The sequence below is a fragment of the Daucus carota genome, chromosome 8 (genome assembly GCF_001625215.2).
Source record: "Daucus carota subsp. sativus chromosome 8, DH1 v3.0, whole genome shotgun sequence".
Classification (NCBI taxonomy): domain Eukaryota; kingdom Viridiplantae; phylum Streptophyta; class Magnoliopsida; order Apiales; family Apiaceae; genus Daucus; species Daucus carota.
This window is the reverse complement of record NC_030388.2, coordinates 25,582,881-25,603,099: the sequence shown is the minus strand read 5'-3', so window position 1 is coordinate 25,603,099 and position 20,219 is coordinate 25,582,881. Positions and strand designations below refer to the sequence as shown.

At 34.2% G+C, this 20,219-nt stretch overlaps 5 protein-coding genes and 1 long non-coding RNA gene across 9 annotated transcripts; 4 read left to right on the top strand and 2 right to left on the bottom strand.

Annotated features, from left to right (window-relative positions):
• Nucleotides 1-235: 235 nt before the first annotated feature.
• LOC108200048 (eukaryotic translation initiation factor) lies at nucleotides 236-19,741 on the bottom strand. 2 transcript variants are annotated; one of them, XM_064083320.1, is made up of 6 exons: nucleotides 19,737-19,741; nucleotides 3,402-3,615; nucleotides 2,582-2,750; nucleotides 2,345-2,470; nucleotides 614-679; nucleotides 236-535 (listed from the first exon to the last, which is right to left on the bottom strand). In XM_064083320.1, the coding sequence occupies exons 2-6, from the start codon at nucleotides 3,602-3,604 to the stop codon at nucleotides 488-490; spliced, it is 612 nt and encodes a 203-aa protein (XP_063939390.1). In that variant the 5' UTR covers nucleotides 3,605-3,615; nucleotides 19,737-19,741; the 3' UTR covers nucleotides 236-487. The 2 variants fall into 2 exon arrangements, with proteins under 2 accessions (XP_063939390.1, XP_017223596.1); XM_017368107.2 differs by lacking the exon at nucleotides 19,737-19,741 and adding an exon at nucleotides 10,705-10,709.
• On the top strand, nucleotides 4,722-6,657 carry LOC108200047 (peroxygenase). Its single transcript, XM_017368106.2, has 6 exons — nucleotides 4,722-4,872; nucleotides 5,402-5,551; nucleotides 5,702-5,787; nucleotides 5,882-5,976; nucleotides 6,056-6,181; nucleotides 6,283-6,657. Exons 1-6 carry the CDS (start codon nucleotides 4,752-4,754, stop codon nucleotides 6,434-6,436), a joined length of 732 nt encoding a protein of 243 aa, XP_017223595.1. The 5' UTR covers nucleotides 4,722-4,751; the 3' UTR covers nucleotides 6,437-6,657.
• On the top strand, nucleotides 9,026-10,466 carry LOC108198904 (uncharacterized). Its single transcript, XR_001802215.2, has 3 exons — nucleotides 9,026-9,230; nucleotides 9,662-9,718; nucleotides 9,988-10,466. It is a non-coding gene; the product is annotated as an uncharacterized LOC108198904 (long non-coding RNA).
• Nucleotides 12,292-14,302, top strand: LOC108197762 (uncharacterized). Its single transcript, XM_017365456.2, has one exon. It carries the CDS (start codon nucleotides 12,430-12,432, stop codon nucleotides 14,161-14,163), a length of 1,734 nt encoding a protein of 577 aa, XP_017220945.1. The 5' UTR covers nucleotides 12,292-12,429; the 3' UTR covers nucleotides 14,164-14,302.
• LOC108198930 (probable peroxygenase 3) lies at nucleotides 14,664-16,877 on the top strand. Of its 3 annotated transcripts, XM_017366704.2 has the most exons (7): nucleotides 14,666-14,947; nucleotides 15,029-15,186; nucleotides 15,298-15,447; nucleotides 15,552-15,637; nucleotides 15,739-15,833; nucleotides 16,116-16,241; nucleotides 16,313-16,873. In XM_017366704.2, the coding sequence occupies exons 2-7, from the start codon at nucleotides 15,087-15,089 to the stop codon at nucleotides 16,452-16,454; spliced, it is 699 nt and encodes a 232-aa protein (XP_017222193.1). In that variant the 5' UTR covers nucleotides 14,666-14,947; nucleotides 15,029-15,086; the 3' UTR covers nucleotides 16,455-16,873. The 3 variants fall into 3 exon arrangements, with proteins under 3 accessions (XP_017222192.1, XP_017222193.1, XP_017222190.1); XM_017366703.2 differs by having other exon boundaries at nucleotides 14,664-15,186; nucleotides 16,152-16,241; nucleotides 16,313-16,877; XM_017366701.2 differs by having other exon boundaries at nucleotides 14,666-15,186.
• LOC108197285 (large ribosomal subunit protein uL14) lies at nucleotides 17,015-19,120 on the bottom strand. The gene is made up of 4 exons (XM_017364863.2): nucleotides 18,962-19,120; nucleotides 18,306-18,590; nucleotides 17,589-17,630; nucleotides 17,015-17,261 (listed from the first exon to the last, which is right to left on the bottom strand). The coding sequence occupies exons 1-4, from the start codon at nucleotides 18,972-18,974 to the stop codon at nucleotides 17,179-17,181; spliced, it is 423 nt and encodes a 140-aa protein (XP_017220352.1). The 5' UTR covers nucleotides 18,975-19,120; the 3' UTR covers nucleotides 17,015-17,178.
• Nucleotides 19,742-20,219: the final 478 nt, after the last annotated feature.

Here is a 20,219-nt window from a genome sequence, read left to right as displayed (position 1 = left end):
TTACGACCATCCAATTTAGATTTCTCAGATGAACTAGTACTAGCCAGGCATCAAAACATTTCAATTGAAATTTGGCCACCAAATTCTCCATTCAGCATCAAAATTCTCCATTCAGCATCAGAGTTCAATTTGGATTCAAACATTTGCTCGTTGCGAAAAATTGCTAAAAGAAGACTTGAGGCAATGATTGTTCCATAATGAGCAATTCATAGCCCCAAGCATAGAAGTTGCAACATTAAAACTAAGCCTCCAATCCTTTAAACTCATGGGGAAAGATGCCATAAGCTGAAATACCAACAAACATTCTAACGATTTAAACAAAGTATAATAGTTATCGGAAAAGGACAGGCCCCGGTCATTTGATGGCAAAACATTGCTACAAAACAGTATATGCCGAATTGTAATATAATTCTGCTCAATATGGTGTTCAGCAATCTGGAAATTAAGTATTCAACATCAACAAGATGAATGGGGAAGGTTTAGTAAGTTAGACAGCATATCGACTTTTTGCAGATCTCTCCCTTTTAGAATCATCCTGCAACAATCAAAGACAATTCATGAGTTTATTGTATTTTTACGACTCAAACAGTAAAAGGCAGCCACAAATTCATACATGAAAGCTGTATGATATCTTATCAGTAATATCGAGAATTTCCTTCCACTTCCTTCCAATGCTCATCTGCAAAATAATAATAATAGTTAGATTGATTATAAAAATAAAATTCTATGCTGAACTGCACCATATATTATGCTAGTACATGAAAACAAAACTTCATTTTATCATAAAGAACACATGGATCAAAGAATTTGCAATCCAGTTGCATATTTTTAATTGTGTGTTGATTTGACATCAATTATAACAAGTATACAAAGTAATGCATGCCATGGGCCTACAAATTTGTTATTTATTCTAAGGCCTTGTGAAGAGGGAATTACCTTCACCAGAAAATGCAGAACATAATTCTATCGAAGTATTTCGAAGTCAAAAGCATGTTAAAGTTAAAATGAAAAAAGAAGTTATGTTCGAGGTGTTGAGCACTTCAGTTCTTTCTAAAGCATATGAAACTGGCCTCATCCTTGGTTATACTTATACCTATCTATTAGTACCAACTACAAAAATATTTGGCCCATCATGGATTTATAAGTCATCTAGAATCTCTTCAGTTCAAGGTGCATTATTATTGAATTCGCATACAAATTTCTTGTATGACTGATTTCGGTACTTGAACACAGTCATACAGATCAGCATTTCAGCACATATTAAATTGTTACTGAAAATACCAAAATATGTTTGACATCTTAATATTACAGTAGAGCAAGCATAATACAGTATGATGAAAAGTATGATACTATTAATATCTTCCTGCAGATTTTATGCGTTTGTTTATTCCCGATCTTCTTTCTCTTCTAAAGCCATGTTTGGTATGGATGTTGCAGATACCAGCTCTCTACTTGCACCTTAGTACATGTAATCATGTACTTTTAAGGGTACTTTAACAGATCTTAGTTTCAGAAAAACAAATTCTCTAACTACTAGATCTCTAAACTAGGATCAGTGTTATTAAACACGATATGCGCACAGAAGCACAAAGGCCCCCCAGAGCATAAGCACAACGAGCAATGTGCAACGCGAAATGCGCGGATTCATCGAAGAAAAAAAAATATATACATATATATATATATATAAATGATATATATGCAGAATATTGTTAATTAATAGATAAGATGACATTTAATTGATAGAGCAACCAAATTCATCATCATTTAGATACAAAGTAGAACAATTTAAAGTCTAAGTAGCAAAGAATGACTTAGTCCATTATTCTAATTCTTCGTAATCAATATTCAGAATATCATCATCTTTACTAATATAAGTTGGATCCTTAACAAAGTCTTCTTCAGCATCGTCAAGTCATATGTGTATATACAACACTTGTATGTATAAAATATATCAGTGTATACAAGATATGTGTATCTTATTACTGTGGGTATCTATATGCAATAATCATACAAGAAGATGAGTTTAATCTTTTTCTCCTGTTCGATATCTCTCGTTCTTGTATGTATATCTGGTTTGTATTTTTTTCTGAACCCATTTCCTTTAAAAATGATTCATTTTAACAGAAACATTTGTTTTGCGCTTTTGAACAGCACATTAACCCTCGATGCACATAAAAGCGAGCTCATCATTGAAGGCACATCGCATCTCCAAAGCAATGTGCTTCATGCGCGCATCATATCGCACCTCGCATATGCGCGCTTTTATTAACAGACCAGGATATAAACAAATAAAGCATGTACACATATACGCTTAATTATCAGCATTCAATGCAAGATTATTAACCTGAACTGCTTCATTAGCTGCATTCCTAGTCCACAATGCAATTTTATCCTGTCTTTGACGCACGCTGACAACTACACCACATATCTCCTCAGCCTCCTCAAACTGCTCTCCTATTAAAGCCATCAGCTGCTCAATAAAACGTCATTTACACAACATGTTCCAAAATATAGAGCTTGCAAAACAATAGCCAGAATTTATTAGATAATAACTGATTACAAAAAAGATATAGATACATACAGTTTCAAGCCACATGGTTTCAAGGCCATCCTTGTTGCTGGAAATTACAGTCCATTTGCCTCCACTCGCACACGCAGGATCTTCCCACTTGGGCTCAACTCCAGCTCGAAATAAATGAAAATCAGCTTTTTCAGGCAACCTACTGGGCTTAAATACATGATCATACAAGCTGCAGCAATATTGAAAACATCAAGTTACTCATTAATCTTGACATACATAAATACTAACACTTTTCCACATGCACGGGGCGGTAAATTCTTCAATTAGAGTTAAGTTCATACCTCATAAGTCATTCATTTCTACAAGCATCTGATACCTAATATTAGATTTTTACTTGCCCAAGTTCGACTAAATTCCAACTAAATTAAATAACCATACAAATCTAAAAGTTCTTTAGAAACTATAAAACTGGATTCAATAAACTCAATTTCAAACTTAGCTCATATTAAAATAATTATATGCATATATTGCTTCTACACCCGTTTTCTGCTGCAAAGGCCCGGGTCTTCAAATTAACATCCTCTCACTATCTATTCTCCGTAGTGGAGCAAGGGTGCGCGTATCTACCCTAATTCCACACCGGGTAAAATCACACGATAATAGAACTATAATTAGGCTTAACGAGTTTTATTTTAAATCCAATCTTTACACCTTTCCCCAATACACTCAATCGAATATCAAACACGTTTATATACAAACCACAGCTAAACACATTATACACAAACAACAACAATTACAAGATGCAAAAAATAAAACAAGAGCAAGTGAAATAATGCAAATCAGTAGAAAAAAGATACAAGAGGATGTGAAGATAATATACCACCAGAAATCTTGAATGGAGTCAAAAGTGAAGGCTTTGCGAAGAGAAGAACCCCAAGCGGCGCCGCTCTTGGGCTTGGCCTGGTTGTCGAACCAGAAAGCCCATTTGTTATCCAACAAGTTGGGCTGCTGCTGCGGCTGAGTTTGAATCTCCGTCGTCTCTGAGGGCTGTTCAGTGGCTGCTCCGCCGCTCACTTCCACCATTCTTCTTGTTTGTAGTTTTGCCTCTGCTTTCAGTCAAGTCTATGAGGGCGGGTGTAATTGTGCGGAGTCTGCAGTTTTTGGATACTTTTGTTGGGTCGATGGGATGGGCTGGACTGGGCTGGGGTTCGGATTATGTTTACTTGATGAGACCAGTTCCAGGGATGTGCCCGTGGTCCAGCGTCATTTGTTAATGTTTGGCCTGTTTGGTTCAGATTAATAAATCAAAACTCAATTCCATATTTATGTGTTGGCTTAATGTTTTGATTACTCATAAATCATAATACGATTTAGATGCAAACGGTCTTGACTTTTTATACGTAACTTAAGGTATAACAAAATTATATTTTATATATTATTTTTTTAATTTTTTTAATAAAAATTTAATATGTATATTTTTATTCAGAAAAATAGTTGAAAAACAAATACAAAGATATATTTTTTTATACCTCACATTACGTGTAAAAAATCGATTTAAATTCAACAAAACTAAAGTTGTGCTCATTTCAATGGAATGGAATGAGTTAAGAATAAAATGAAAAGTTATATAAAAATTTTAAGGAGAAGGAAGAAAGTATGACATAATAGTGACAAAACATGAATGTATTCAAGTTATGTGTGAGAAAGATGGTAAGAAAACATGATATAAAAATGAAATGAGCATTTTTTCTAAAACATATGAGTTAGAATTATAGTTAAAATAATATGAATGGAATAATTAAAGAAATAAAAATTATATACATTTTTTTTAATTAACATCATCTTTTACTTTTTAGTACAAAATGCATCTCATTCTCTATTCATTCCATTCACCCTAAGTGAACACAACCTCAGAGTTATTACTTTCATGTTCGAGTAAAATTTTGGGCAGGTAATATCACGACACACGAGTTCGAACTTGGGATGTAAAACGAGGCGTGGGTACACGTGGAGCAAGCCAAAGACAGGTGGCACAAAAAGAAGAGAGCAACGCTGCATGAAAGTGCACACTACCCTGCATGCTTGCCACGATTTTCTCTATTTTTCTCTCTCACGTCACGTTTTTTAAGACGTACATATCGATATATGCTTGCTATATCAACCTTATCTCACTTCAATTCTTCCATAGAGAAAAAAAGAGCACACAAAAGTTATCAAAAGAGAAGAGAAAATGGCAGGAATAGTAGAAGGAATGGAAAAGAATGCAACCATGACTGAGGCGCCACTGGCTCCCGTTACGATTCAGAGGAAGGTCCGCACCGACTTGGACGATACTCCTCTACCCAAGCCTTGTAAGTTTAATTTGTTTTTCTTCGGGTTTTGTACACGTAATTTAAGGTGCACAAGCATATGATAAATAACTGTTGGTATTATTTTTCGGGTAATTGATGAAATGATACTTTGAAAAAAGTGTAACTTACAAGTACCTTGGACTTGTTAAGAGTGTAATCTTCATACTTGATCCAAGAAAGCAGAGTCTCTATTGTTGTGTGGTAGATAAAGATGAAACCAAACTTGTGAATGAAATTTTAAAAAACGAGAATGGAAGATAGATATTGTTCTGAAAGTCGTTGATCATGTTCCGACGAAAAACTGATTAAATATCTGATTATTCAATTAATTATTTGATTAATTTCAGATCAATGATTAAATATTTGACTATTTAATTAATTATTCTATTAACCTCCGATCAATTCTTGTACCGTATATTAAGTCTCATTTCCGCTTTCTCGAACACTACTAATAGAGTATTAGTGTCATAGTCTGCTCAGGGTCTTAGTTAAACAATAGATGATTGATATATCTAGATGTGATTTTCAGACATGGCGAGAGCTCTGGCTGCGCCAGACACAGAGCACCCGAATGGGACACCAGGTCATCATCATCACAACATGAGTGTTCTCCAACAGCATTGTGCTTTCTTTGATCAGGATGACAATGGAATTGTTTACCCCTGGGAGACTTACTCAGGTAACTAATCATTATAAGTCACATGATCTCTTGGTTTTGCTTCAGTATAATCTTTCAAATTGCATTGTCTGCAACTGCAAGAGACTTGGACTTTCACATTAAGGTGGTTGCTCATTTTATTCTGCTGCTTGTTTACTTCTATATTAACAGGATTCAGACAGCTTGGATTCAACATGATTGTGTCGCTACTCGCTGCTGTCTTCATCAATGTCGGGCTGAGCTATCCGACTCTGCCTGTAAGTTCGTCTTAATCTGTTAGCAAGAAGTTTATACAATCTGTGGTTTGCAATGCTGTCCTAACCCTGTATGTGAGATTGCTTACTTTTTCAGGGGTGGTTTCCGAATCCTTTGTTTCCGATACACATTTATAACATTCATAAATCCAAGCACGGGAGTGATTCAGGGACTTATGACACCGAGGGAAGGTAAAGTATCCTCGAATTCTAATGTTGCCCATATAGAAGTAAATAATTTGTCAGTTGATCTGATCTACTTATAATGCAGGTACATGCCAGTGAACCTTGAGAATATCTTCAGTAAATATGCTCGTACAGTGCCCAATAAGCTGTCACTTGGAGAGCTATGGGACATGACCGAGGGGAACCGTATCGCGTTTGATCCTTTTGGGTGGTAACTGAATATGCCTCCAGCCTCTGTTCATGTCCTGATAATTTGTGCCTTTTGTGGAGGCTTGCAGCTGAATAAATTTTGTTCTTGTGTTTCGGTGGCAGGGTCTCGAGCAAATTGGAATGGGGGATTCTGTATGTACTGGCTCGGGACGAGGAAGGATTCTTGTCAAAAGAAGCAATCAGGCGCTGCTTTGATGGAAGCTTATTCGAGTATTGTGCTAAGATAAACATGGGATTGCAGGGGAAGACTTATTAATATGGTAGGCGAGTTTGCCATAATCTATGGTCTTTGATTCGAGTCCTGAATAAGAATGTTGCTGAATAATGTTAGTTCAGCTGTACAGACATAAGACACTTGAGATGTGTTTATGGATATTATGTTATGCTTGCTTTAGTTGTTCCCCGTAATCTAATCCTTGGCTCTTCTAATGTGTTTGAAAAGTTAAGTGCAGTACTGAAAAGAGTTCGACTCAAGTAGCCATTTTCCATTTTGCAACTCACCGTTTTGGTCAAAATCACTTTATTGCTTATACTTTATATAATTGCACTATGCATTCATTTATTATTTTTAGCGCATCACTGTGCACCCTTTCTGTTAAAAGATTCGGGGTTAGTTTAAAAGATTCGGGGTTAGTTTGGGTAATATTTAAAATTTAATTATACATAGATGTTTATTTGAATTTTTTTAACCTTCTAAACGATATTTTTGAAAATTATTAAAGAAAACAAAAAGATTTTTTTAAAATAATAAAAGTCAAAATTATTGAAATCTTTTTTGTAACTTTTTAATAGATTATAAAAATTAGAGATCTTGTAAAAATTCGTAATAAATTCAATTAGTTTCGATTTTAATAATTTTTGATGATTCGGAAAACACTTTTAATCGTCTATAACTTTCATTCATGTTGTTTCCTCATATCATGTTTCGAAATATTTTAAAATTGAATTTTAAACTAAAAATATGAGTTGTAAATACATTGTTTCGAAAATATTTTGTAGCAAAACAAATTATAATAAGTAGCAAGTGGTTGCAAAGATCGAGAAGTAAGTGCGCTTATGAGGCAAATACTAATAGACAAACACAGCCATAAAATCAACTAAAAACATATCACAAATTCAACTAAAATCAACCAATAAAACCTTTTTCTTCATCTCTCTTGGTCGTCTTTCTTTATCTTTCCACCAAACTCTAAAAGCAACAAATCAATCTATTCTAATTTATTCTTATGCTGCTTAGATTTAGAATATTTATGAACCTCAAGCATCTTTAACGAGTGTAGTTTCTCTCTTATATGCTTTATTGTCATCTTTAATACATCTTCTTCATCATTTATTTCATCTTGAACATGTGCTCAGTAAACATCTTTGGTCGGTGCTTGGGCAAGACCATAGACCCCGAATGTATCATCCAACAAATCAATATATTAACGGCTGCTAGCAGTCATCTGACTCCTCCTAACTCGTAAGAAATCAGCTGCATTGACAAAAAAATAAAATTCTAATGTCATATGAGACTTAGATAGTGTCGTCATGTATATATACATAGGGCTGTGCATTCGGTTAACCGAATTTATAAACCGAAATTCTTAAATAATAAATTAAAATCTGAAAATTTTATGAAGATATTAAGATATGCTGGTGTGCACTGACTACAGAGTCCAAACGCTTTTTAAGTTAAATTTTATTGAGTTCTTTGCATTTACTGTATTGTAGATTTGCAGTCGTCCAGGAAGTTGAGATATATATCTGTGGTAAATTGTTCTACCTCTATGAACTCTTTTCAGAGCTCAATCTTTTGTAAACTAATTTATTCTGTTTTTTGTATTTTGACACATGATCAAAGTCTCGGTTGCAGAATGAAGTTTAAAAGTATTTTCCTGCTGGTTATATGTTTATCTCTTACAGAGATCGTCTGTCATGATTCCATAAACTACAGATCCTAGCTTCTGGATACTAATTCTTTTACAAAGTATAAACAAAATTGGTTAACCATTCGGTTTCGGTTAACCGTGGTTAAAAAACCGAAAAACCGAAATACCGAAATATCAAAATTTGGCTACCGAAAATCGAACCGAAATTTAAATTTCGGTTAACCGAACCGAAATTATTTCGGTTTTTCGGTACGGTTTTCGGTTAACTGAACCGAATGCACACCCCTATATATACATTAGTATGTATATATGCTTTATTGTCATCTCTAATACATCTTCTTCATCATTTATTTCGTCTTGAACATATGCTCAGTTAACATCTTTGGTCAGTGCTTGGGCAAGATCATATGACTCCGAATGTATTCGTGTATCATCCAACAAATCAATATATTAACGGCTGCAAGCAGCCATCTGACTCCTAACTCATAAGGAATCAGCTTCATTGACATATTTTTTTTGCCTAATGTCATATTAGATTTAGACAGTGTCGTCATGTATATAGACATTAGTGTGTGTATATGGTTGTGCAAATATATTTTTTTGTAAAAATATCGAAATTGCATTTAGTTGCATCCAGTTTAATAATATAATAATAGTATTTTTGATAAATACCTTTATCAATTTTATGATAAAATATTAATTAATTGGCACCATGCAAACTAATAACCTACAGAGTCATGCGTAAAGATTGATTTAAAGAGTATTGATTTATATCGTGATACTAAATTAAGCATGTATTTATTTTTTAAAATATTTGCTAACATTAACTAAATAAAACTTAATTAGTTTAATTAGAATTTTGATTTAAAATATATCCTATGAATATTAGGACTTAGAAAGCCCATATTTTATATGGGCTTGGTAGCCCAAATTCAATATCTCAGTATATATATTTAAGATGTATGTTTTCTCGGCTTACTTCACACATCTCATAAGAATGTAAACCCTAGCCGCTCATATGAGGAAGACCAGAGATTGAGAGAGAAGGAGGCATCCGAAAGGGTTGCACCAATTTCGAAGAGGTTATCTTCAGTATTTGTATGAATATTGTAGTTGAGCCTTATTTCTTCTTATTCGTGCAAGATATTCAACATCCCAATTTCATCATAATATGACTTGGTAAGTCATTGCTTAGTTTCGATTTTAATTTAACTCGATAACATGTATTTATTGTTTCAGTATTTCCTAAATTTTAAACATAGTTTACCTTATTTTAACAAAAATCATATCGTATGATTTCACTTTTTGAATTGATTTGATTTTGATTAATTCTTGAATTACACATTAGTCGAATTGTGTTAGAATCTGGTGATTCAAGTTTGATTTAGATTTCAAGTTTATAATTAGATTTTAATTGCCTATAATCTGATCTAGATTGTACTTGAAAGCTTTCATTTATGACAAAAATTATAATTTGATATGAGTTTCTACATACAGATATCATGTACTTACACAATCTTATACTTCGTCCATATTAAATTATTACTTTAAAATTTTCCACTATGATTTTTTTTGTTATGCTTTATAAATTCATGAAATATCCATTTCAGGTAAACAATGAAGAAATTGCTCCAAAAAAATTGTGCTCTATTATCATATATTTGCAGGTAATAATTTTATATTTGTTACAGTAATTCATAACTGTTAGTTTTATATTTACCCAGATTTGTGCTAGACATGATTTTGATTTTTCGTATCTTGTGTGCTTAATCAATTCCCTTAATGTTCTCTTATATATAATGATGCTTAGTTTTATTGATCTAGAAATTAGAATCTACAATTATTTGAAATAAGGTGACATGTTCTTGGTTGATATAAATGACATGCATATACTGATGGTTATATTAATGGGATTTTATTGCTTGAAATTTAACAGTTATGGACAACATAAAAGCTTTGTGGAACACATTCTTGTGAGGACTTCACCCGTAGCATTACAAGTGACCACTTGCTTAACGGTGAATTACATAAATAGAAATTCACTGAGTAACCAGAGTGCAAAGACATAAAGACAAATATAGAAAGTCAAACTCCAATAAAGATGTACTTCTTCTGAATCCTTCTTTTGATTTATCAACAATGCGTGCAAGAGTCTTCTTCTAGCTCCAGCTACAATCACTTGTTATCCAAAGCTAATCCAGTCTTGAAAATATGAAGTTAAAGATCAAACGGTGGAAAGAAAAACTTCATAGAGATAGAAAATTTGCTGCAGTAAGATACAGATGAGCACGGCAATTTGATTTGATCTTCTACTTTTACAAGTATTTAATTATTATCATAAAAAGTCAACAAAAGTTAGTGGAGTGAAGAGAAAATGTACAAAAAAATAGTGAATGTGCAAGTTACTAGCTTTAAGTACATGAGTAAATTTATACTTTGAAAATTGATGTGAATTTCTACAATCATACTAGTATTAACCCAAAAAGAATATAATTTAGATATATTTTACTATTAAATATATCTATTATTGAAAAATGGCCACATATCTCACAAAATAGAGATATAATGTCCAGAATAACAGATTTAGAAAAAATGACCCCAAATACCAATTATTAACGCCCGGAAAGAAGACGCTAGATCGTGTAGCGTTTTGTTATTTTAACCCAGCAAAATGCTTGATGATTTAGCGTTATGTTCTTTTTAACCCTAACATAATGTTCTATTCTTTTAACCCAGAACACAACGTTAGACTATCTAGAGTTTTGTATGAATATCCAAAACGCTATAGAATGCAGCATTAATAAATTGTGTTTGAGGCTATTTTTCCGCATCGTGATATTCAGGGCATTAACGAGCATGGGTTGCCTAGAGTGTATTTCTGTTTTTCAGCGCGGCTAACTAATCTCAAGACAATGGGGTCGTTTGGACAAGTTTAAAAGAAATAACTTCTTGCTTAAACTAAAGAAGTGGAGTAGAAGTGAGAAGCAGAAGTAAAACTTTTAAGTTGTTAAAATGTTTGGTAACCTTAACTTATAAGTTTTTTGTAGTGTTTGGATATTTTGACTTATAAGTTCATGCAATGTTTGGTATTATAAAATATTTTTTAAAAGTTTTTACATTGATAATAGATAAAAATCGGTAACAAATTAAAATACAAAATAATTTAAATATATTTAAGAGTAATAAAACTTGATACAAAATAATTAAACTTTAACATAAAATAATTGAAATACAAAACAATTAAACTTGATGTTTAAACAAAAAAAGAAAAATCATTGATAATAAATAAAACTTGGTAACAAAATGCAGAGTGAGGCTGGGAAAGGGGTTACGTTGTTTTGTTTTTAATGAGAGAAGTTAAAAAAAGAGAGAGGCACATAGAAGAAGTAAGGAAACAGAGCTTCTAACTTCCGGTTTTAGAATATTAAAAAAAAAAAAAAAGTGCTCTGACTTTTTTGTTCAAACAGGCTTCGGGCTCCTGAAGTGGGCTTCTCCTTAAAAAAAGCCCGGATTTCTTCGATCCAAACACCCCCAATATTATCATTGTAAACCACTTTTTGTTAAACATCTGGGAAATGATTTCGGGGGGACCTCCATGCATTTACTAGTCAACAACAGACCGCTAAGCTAGTAAGTCAATTCAAGAACACTTATGTGAAGCGCACTCTTTCTTTATTATTAAGAACAGTTCTGTAACCTGTAACTCATGTGCTCCAACATTTCCGGAAAAAGATAATCTCAATTTATTAAACACTTTCTTAGAAAAATATGAAATGTCACATATAAATTCAAGGTCTAAAGTTAGGTAATCCACACCTAATATACACTAATAATCCTCTGGCAGCATGTACCTAAACAATAATGTATAATCACGAAACCAAATCATTTTATAATTTGCAGCCTCATGTGCAAATTTTCTTCTTTCTTCCTTCTTTTTTTAAAACTTAAACTTCGAGTAGTATTCAGATTATCCGTGAGCGAAAATCGAATCCAAAATGCGGGATTTGATGCTAATAGAAAGTAGAAACAAGTGATGTGCATGTTCAAGTCCTCGTATGCCACATTCCAACTAATCTAATAGTAGTATTAATTTAAAAAACATGTGACTCATACGTATTCATTTGAGTAATACTGCTAACTTCACAAGATCATGATTAATATTGAGATATTCCTTTACAACATGCTAAAATCCAACTTAAACGTTTATTATGTCAATGAAAATACCTTTTTATATTTCTTGAATGATGTACTTCCAGGCCCCAGACACTGGAGAGTGGGACAACTCATTTTCTGCTATAAATTATTCTGCTGGTACCAACTCTGTGAGCTAGTACAACACTAGAAAAATTGAGTCTTGCATCATTTTCATCACAATTCAATGGCTAATAGCAAAAGTATAGTTTTATCATCTCATCAATCTTTATCTTCTGCTACTGATATTGAGTGCTCCATATATGATCCTTTTTACATAAACCCTTCTGATAGTCTGAACAGTCTTGTTGTGTCCACACAACTCACTGGTGACAACTACAAGGAGTGGAGTGATGCAATGATGATGGCACTTGCTGTGAAAAACAAGGTGGGATTTATAGATGGAACCATCAAGCAGCCTAGTGCAGAGGATGATCCTGTCGCGTTTTCATCCTGGAGTCGAGCAGATCAGATGGTCTTGTCATGGTTAGTTAATTCACTTCATGAAGATTTTGTTCTTAGGAATGTTAATGCTAATTCCTCTGCTGAGCTATGGAAAGATCTTTTGTATCGTTTTTCGCCTGATGAAGGGCTGAGAATATTCAACCTGCAGAAGGCCCTTGCAGGTCTTAAGCAAGGCAATGATACTGTCACAGTTTATTATGAGAAGTTGAAGGATATATGGTATTATTCAAGCCTATATCTCTTTTTCTCTTCTTGTAGCTGTGAATCCACTGAAAATTATTTCCGCGTACAAAATTTGATGCAGTTTCTTGTTGGTCTAAATGAGACTTATGATAAATTAAGGAGAAATATACTTTCTATGGAACCTCTTCCATCGGCTGATGATGCTTATATTCTTGTTTTGAAGGAAGAAAGCCAAAGAGGCCTTTCTGTTCTGTCTATTGCATCTGAACATAGAAACAGTTATTCTTCATTGATCAAGAACTCCCAAAGTTATTTGTCAGCTCATAACCTTATATCACCTGATAAGTCTGACCTTCACCTCCACTGTGGTTATTGCAAATTAAATAGTCACACCATCGACAAATGTTACAGACTGCACGGATATCCTCAGTCCTTGAAGGACCTGTTTACACCTAATAAGAGAGCAATGGAGCTTCAACATATAAGTCATGAGCATCCCTTGACCTTCTCTAAAACGAGCAACGAAGAACTTTTTTGTTCTGGCTGCAGATTAGCATTGTCTGGAGGTCCAACATATAGCTGTGTCGAATGCAATTATATCCTTCATTACTTATGTGCAAAAGTGCCTCGCAAAATGCATGATGTAGCCCATAGGAAACACCCCTTAACACTCCTACTTGACACCCCTAATCACAGTGGCAGGTTTCTTTGTTGTGCTTGTGGTGCTTCTGGTAAGGGATTTCATTATAATTGTGCTACTTGCCAGTTTTCTCTTGATGTGCATTGTGCTTTGATACCAGAGTCTCTCAAGCACCAGTCTCACTCACACCCTCTCAGCCTCAAAGCTTCGACATCATCTAGCCATTGTGCAGCCTGTGGTGAGCCAAACGAACGGGTCTCGTTTGGTTGTTTGGATAGCAAAAAGAAGCACAATTATGAGCTCCATGTCTACTGTGTGACTTTGCCTATCAGCATCCAACATATAGGCCATGATCACACACTCAGTTTACGCACTTCTTGTGAGCCAATTGAGGAGGGGAAAAGTCTTTCATGTGCAATATGCATGAAAAACATTAACCAAAAGTTATGGTATTATGGTTGTAATGTTTGCTACGAAGTCGTTGCTCATACTAAATGTGCAGCCTCTAAGGTTCTGTATGGTACCAAGAATGGAATGGTAAGGAAGCAGATTCTCAACCGCGTCGAGCTGATGAAGCAAAACATATTGGCTGGTAGGATCGAAGAATGTGGTCAATGGTGTCCCCAAAAGTGATTTTTTTTTTGGATGAAATTTGTATGAATCTCATTTGTTACCTTTGTTATCTGCTTTTAGTATTATTGTCTTCTCAGTCAATGGGGATTTCTGGACATCCCTTGTGTTTCTTTGAGTAATATAAGAGGCCGTTTGGAAACATGCATTTCATTTCAAATGATTGCTTTCAAATGACAGGATTTGAGTTGTCATTTCAAATTCTCAGATTTATACTAATATTTGAATGACTGGATTTCAGATGAAATCCAAATTCCCAAACAAGTTATTTGATCAAATCTAGAATTTCAAATGAAATCCAGGTTCCCACAGGCCACAATTTTTGAACAACTGCAGGTGAACTTCACCAACTGAACAACAAACACAAAAGTTGCTGGTATAAAAATTGAAATTGCTTCAGACAAGAATACAAACCAACTCCAACTAAGCAGGTAGTAGTTAGTTGACCAAGTGATTAAACCTGCATGATAAAAAGTTTGTTACAAAATTCATACCTTAATAAACTCATGTTTTGATGCATTTTTACGGCATCATGCATTAACAGAGAAGGAAGACGATGATGATTTTAGCACGTAAGGATTTAGTATCAAACTAACAAAGATTAGAAGAAGTAATCAAACTGCAGCTTCCAATCAAATTCCTGCAACAGAGTAAATTACTGAAATTGATGCTTTCACAAGTTCTGCAGAGCACCAGGCAAGAAAGTAATTTTAAACACGAAATGGTTGGCGTAAATTAGTCTCAACAGAGGTTCAGAGTTATGTGCCTGGTTAGTTACCAAGCTAATGTGAGTTATGTGTCTGGTTTGGGTCCAAGTTAACGTCTTCTCTGCGTTAAATTGCATCAATACTACATTTTTCCATTTTAGTGTTAACAGACCACAAGAGATATCAACACTAAAGAAACGAAGAGAGAAGGCGAGAAAGATGAGTAAGGATGATTCAATGGCAACAGAGGCACATTTGGCTCCAGTGACTACTCGAAGAAGGATAGGAAGTAATCTAGAGGACTCGCTTTCAGAGCCTTGTAAGTTGTTCTTCTACAATTTTAACAAAACATACTTTGATTTGATATAAAGTTTGAAATTTGAATCCAAACACTTAAAAATTATTGAAAAATCATGAAAAATGTGAAAAGATCAGGCAAGGGCACTGACTGCATCAGACACGGATCATCCTATTGGAACAGAAGGCCCCAAGAATCGCGGAATGAGTGTTCTTCAACAGCATGTTGCTTTCTTTGATCAGAACAACGATGGCATAGTTTATCCGTGGGAGACTTATGCTGGTGATTATCATCCAATTCATTAACCCCGCGTCTTAAATCATACTCTTTTTGTGGTAAATATGAGGATTGCTTACTAAACAATGTAAATTTTATTCTGTAATCAGGATTTAAAGCGATTGGTTTTAATTTGATTCTTTCCGTCATTTTGGCATTTGGTTTCAATCTAATCAACAGCTACCCAACTCTCCCTGTAAGTGCATGTCCTTCTGCATAAACATTGCTGTACTTTATATGTTGCAGTAAGATGTTAAGGCCTTGTCATTTTACTCGATTGTTTATATACTTTTGCAGGGGTGGTTCCCTTCTCTTCTTTTACCTGTATATATAGATAACATTCATAAAGACAAGCATGGAAGTGATACTGGAGTCTACGATGCCCAAGGGAGGTATTACAACTAGAGATTAGATAGTTTGGATTGTTTGGCTGAGCTTAAAATTACGACTTATGACTTAACGTGATTTAATGTGATAATAGTAAACAATACTGTTAAGACTCTTTAACATATCACGAATAGAAATCATAAGGTAAGGTAATGATATACTCTATTCGATGGATACAAATGAGATGAGTTTTGTTAAATTGGAACCTCTTTTAGTACCCTTGAGAGACGCACAGAAACAGAAACACAGTACTCTTTACTTCCATTTCAGTGTGTGCATATTTGCAGGTTCATGCCCGTAAACTTTGAGAACATGTTTAGCAGATACGCGAAGAAGGATCCTGAGAAGATGACATATAAAGAGCTGTGGAACATGACCGAGGGAAACCGAGTTGCTCATGATATTGTTGGCTGGTTCGAACATGCCTCTAGTCTGTTTTAATAAAGCTGGTCACAGTTGATACTAATATTTATGCTGATTGCAGGCTTCAATCTAAGGGTAGTTGGACACTATTCTATATTATCGCAAAAGATGAGGATGGTTTTGTGTCCAAGGATTTTATGAGGGGATTGTTTGATGGGAGCTTATTTGAAAAACTAGCCCAGAATTACCGAACAGGAATTTAGAAAAAGATGGATGACACTGATGGCAAATGCTAGCCAAAGGCGCTGCCCTTACATAACCTAAAAGTTCCGTCCCTCTCGTTTTCTGTTCGACATGCATTTTAAAGCTCTTTTAACTTCACTGTTCGACACACATTATAAAACTCTTTTAAAACATAGTTTCGTAACTTATTTTTGTTATTTTATCTTTGTGTGTAAAAGTTCAAACATCAAATTTTTATTCAAAAGAAAAAAGATTAAATAATAGAGTAAGTTACAAAACTATATTTTTCAAAGAGCATTAGAATGCATGCCAAACTCTCGTCCCCTAAAGTAAACTACCTAGGGGGACGGAGGAAGTATTATTTATTTCAGAACTTCGTAATAAATTGAAATAAGATTCTCATTCCATACAAAAAATTTCCAAAATTTCCTAGTCCAACCACTAATAACACTAATCGATGGGTTCCTGTTAACCGGACTCATTAACATTATTCTAGTGACCAAGCCTGAAAGCATATCAACATATATATAAAACCAAGTGATAAGAAAAGCACAGTACATCAGCATATATAGCCCACAGCTTCGGAAACTTCTGAAATTTTAAACCCATAACTTGCAAAAGTCTTAATTTAGCAATGAACATGAACACAACCATGACAATTCAGGCCAATATTTTTTAAGAGCAAAACAACTGATTCACCTATCAAAACTGTCTATAACAGATTTATATAGAAAAACAAGCACTCTAAACAATAGCATTAGCCGCACTGGCAATCCTAGGCCACAAATCAGCACACTCCTTTCCAATTGGCCCAGTAATGGCAGAACCTGAAACAGGGATAGCAAAGTGAGCAACTAGCATATATATGCTCCATACATATAAAACAGATGCAGTAGCATAAATAATTAAATACAAGTAATTTTGGGACAAGTGCATAGAACTCCAAGATAGCCTACAACTATCTTGAACGGAGATGTTCAAGAGTAAATGGAAAATAATGAAGTTTTCCGAACCAAACAAGAGCTAATTCACAATAATACGGATAAAAAAATCCTGGACAACCATCACAAATCAAATGCCTTGCAAGCAATTCAATATGATAGGCATTTACATTCAGGAGAGTACAATAACATGGGGTGGACGTTTCCACTTACCTTTCATCTCTCCCTTCGGGTTCACAATAACACCGGCATTATCTGTAATTGGACAAAAAAAAACAAGTCAAAAAAAAGTAGAACTGAGGATGAACTTACAGTATATGATCAAGAGATCAGACCACAGCAGGTATTTCACAAAATTTATAAACTGCGAAAAATGTTTAATAAGAAATGTGGGGTCTAAATGGAGCAGATGTGAGCACTATATGCATCAAGACACCTGTAACGATAGACACGATCAGTTTCCCAGATTTGTAACTGTATCAACTATTGATTACTAGTGGACACCTGACTTAAATCTGGATGGCTCCATTTTCAAAAAAAGTGCAGAACTTCCTCAAGTGCAATATCATTTTAATTATATAACTCTTTGAAGTTACCTTTAAAGTAAATTTTCTGACTGGTTAAATAATTACCATATATCACAATGTGAAAAAATAATGAAAAACATTTTCCAGTCTCAGACAGAGTGACAAACAACTTGCCGCCTGGTATAAGCTGGAATTTGATCTAGCTGGTTATGGGAGGTCCACGGAAACCTTAGTTAAATTATAATTTGAACCACATCACCAGCAACATCAACACTTTTGAGAAGACAGCAATCATCACAAATACTAACACTATGCCTTAAAATGGTAAGCCACTAACATACAATATCTGCAACAGGAACATCCGAACATACACACAAGGCATTGAAGGGTTTAGTTCACACACCTTCAAAATACATGAAAACACCATCCTTTCGGCGCCAAGGCTTGCGCTGCCTAACAATGACAGCCGGCATGACCTTCTTTCGAAGATCAGGCTTACCCTTCTTAACAGTGGCCATCACCATATCACCAACACAAGCAGAAGGCAACCTGTTCAACCTCCCCTTAATCCCCTTCACCGAAATGATATACAGGTTCTTAGCCCCCGTATTATCGGCACAATTCACCGTAGCCGCCACTGGCAAACCCAGCGACATCCGAAACTTGTTACCCGCGGAACCTCCTCTCCCTAATTCCACAAAACCCAATCAACATTCAATCACCCAAAACAATCAACCACATCATCTAACACAAACACACCCTAAATAAATAAAGTTGAAGCACCATTTACAAAAATCTCAAAACCCAATCAACATTCAAACACCCAAACAATCAACCACATTGTCTAACACAAATTTACCCAAAATACATATATGAACAAGGTTGTAGCATCTGTTTACAAAATTAACAAAACCCATTTACTTATTTTAACTTTTATAAATTTTAGTTTACATGAACACATAAAAGATTAGATTGTATCAATATATTTATGCATACAGAGATTTATATATTAAGATAATTGAAGAAATTGATAACGGGGAGTGTGTAAAATGAACTGACCTCGCTTCGACATTGTGGTGGCTGATGAGACTAGGGTTCTTAGTAAGATGTGTGTATATTTATATGAAGGTGTAATTTAGGGTTTCAGTTTATGATTTCAGATTTGGGCTTATAGTTTCGGGTGCAGAGGGTTTTGTTTATTGGGTCAGTCCATCTTCAGAGTCCAGACAAGTTGACGGACTTTCACTCTATGTATAATTTTTGTACTTTTTAAAATTGTTTAAGTTTTATTTGGTTCAAATTCTTCGAGTACGAGTTTGATTCATTTTAAATCCATATCTAATGTTTGGTTACGAAAAAATTATTTTGAAATTCATACTTCAAATTTAAAAGGTGTGTGTTTTTTATATCTAAGCAGAGAGGTGGGTTTCAAGCATAGCTACGAGAAATCAAAACTTTTTTCTTTATGTCATCTATATTTATACAATTGCATATATGTTTTTTATACAAAACAAACCAACAACTCAAGAATATATTAAAAGAATTTAGTTAAAATAATATTTCAATTTAAATAAAAATGATTATTCAATATATTTTTCATCAATGATGTCTATTTAATCATTCAAACAAACACATGATATCAGAAATGATACCTCAATCCCATGTCACACTGATACGATTTCTAATTCCAATCTCAGATTCTAAAACCAAACTATCCTTAAAAACTTGTTACCAAGTATATATTTATACTTTTTGTTAAAGATACTGATCTTAAATGAATGGAAATGAATTTAATTTAATCTATTAACATAATAACATTTGAAATTAAATAGATTTATTTTAACACTCAACCAACACGTGATATCAGAAATGATACCAGAACCCCATACCACCATAACCTGATTCTTGATTCCATCAAGGGGTGTAAATGAGCCAAACAATTCGTGAGCTGCTCAAACTCGGCTCAGAAAATATTCGAATTTGCCTCGAAAATAATCGAGCCGAACTCAAAGTCGAGCTATTCAAATAGTTCACCGAGCCGATTTCGAAATTCATATTGCTCGGCTCGCGAATCGAGCCTGTATGATCATAATTATTTTTATATTATATCCTTACTATTATACATAATATTTAATTATTGCATCTTTTTGTATATTTAATCGAATTAAACTCGAGCCGAATCGATCATGTTCGAGTCTTTCTTAATATATGGTGAAATCATTTGAGATTTTGAGCCGAACTCGACCCTGTCAACTTTTCACGAGCTGAGCTTCGAGTTTAAAATTAAAATCTCGATTGAGCTCGAGCTCGAATTCCG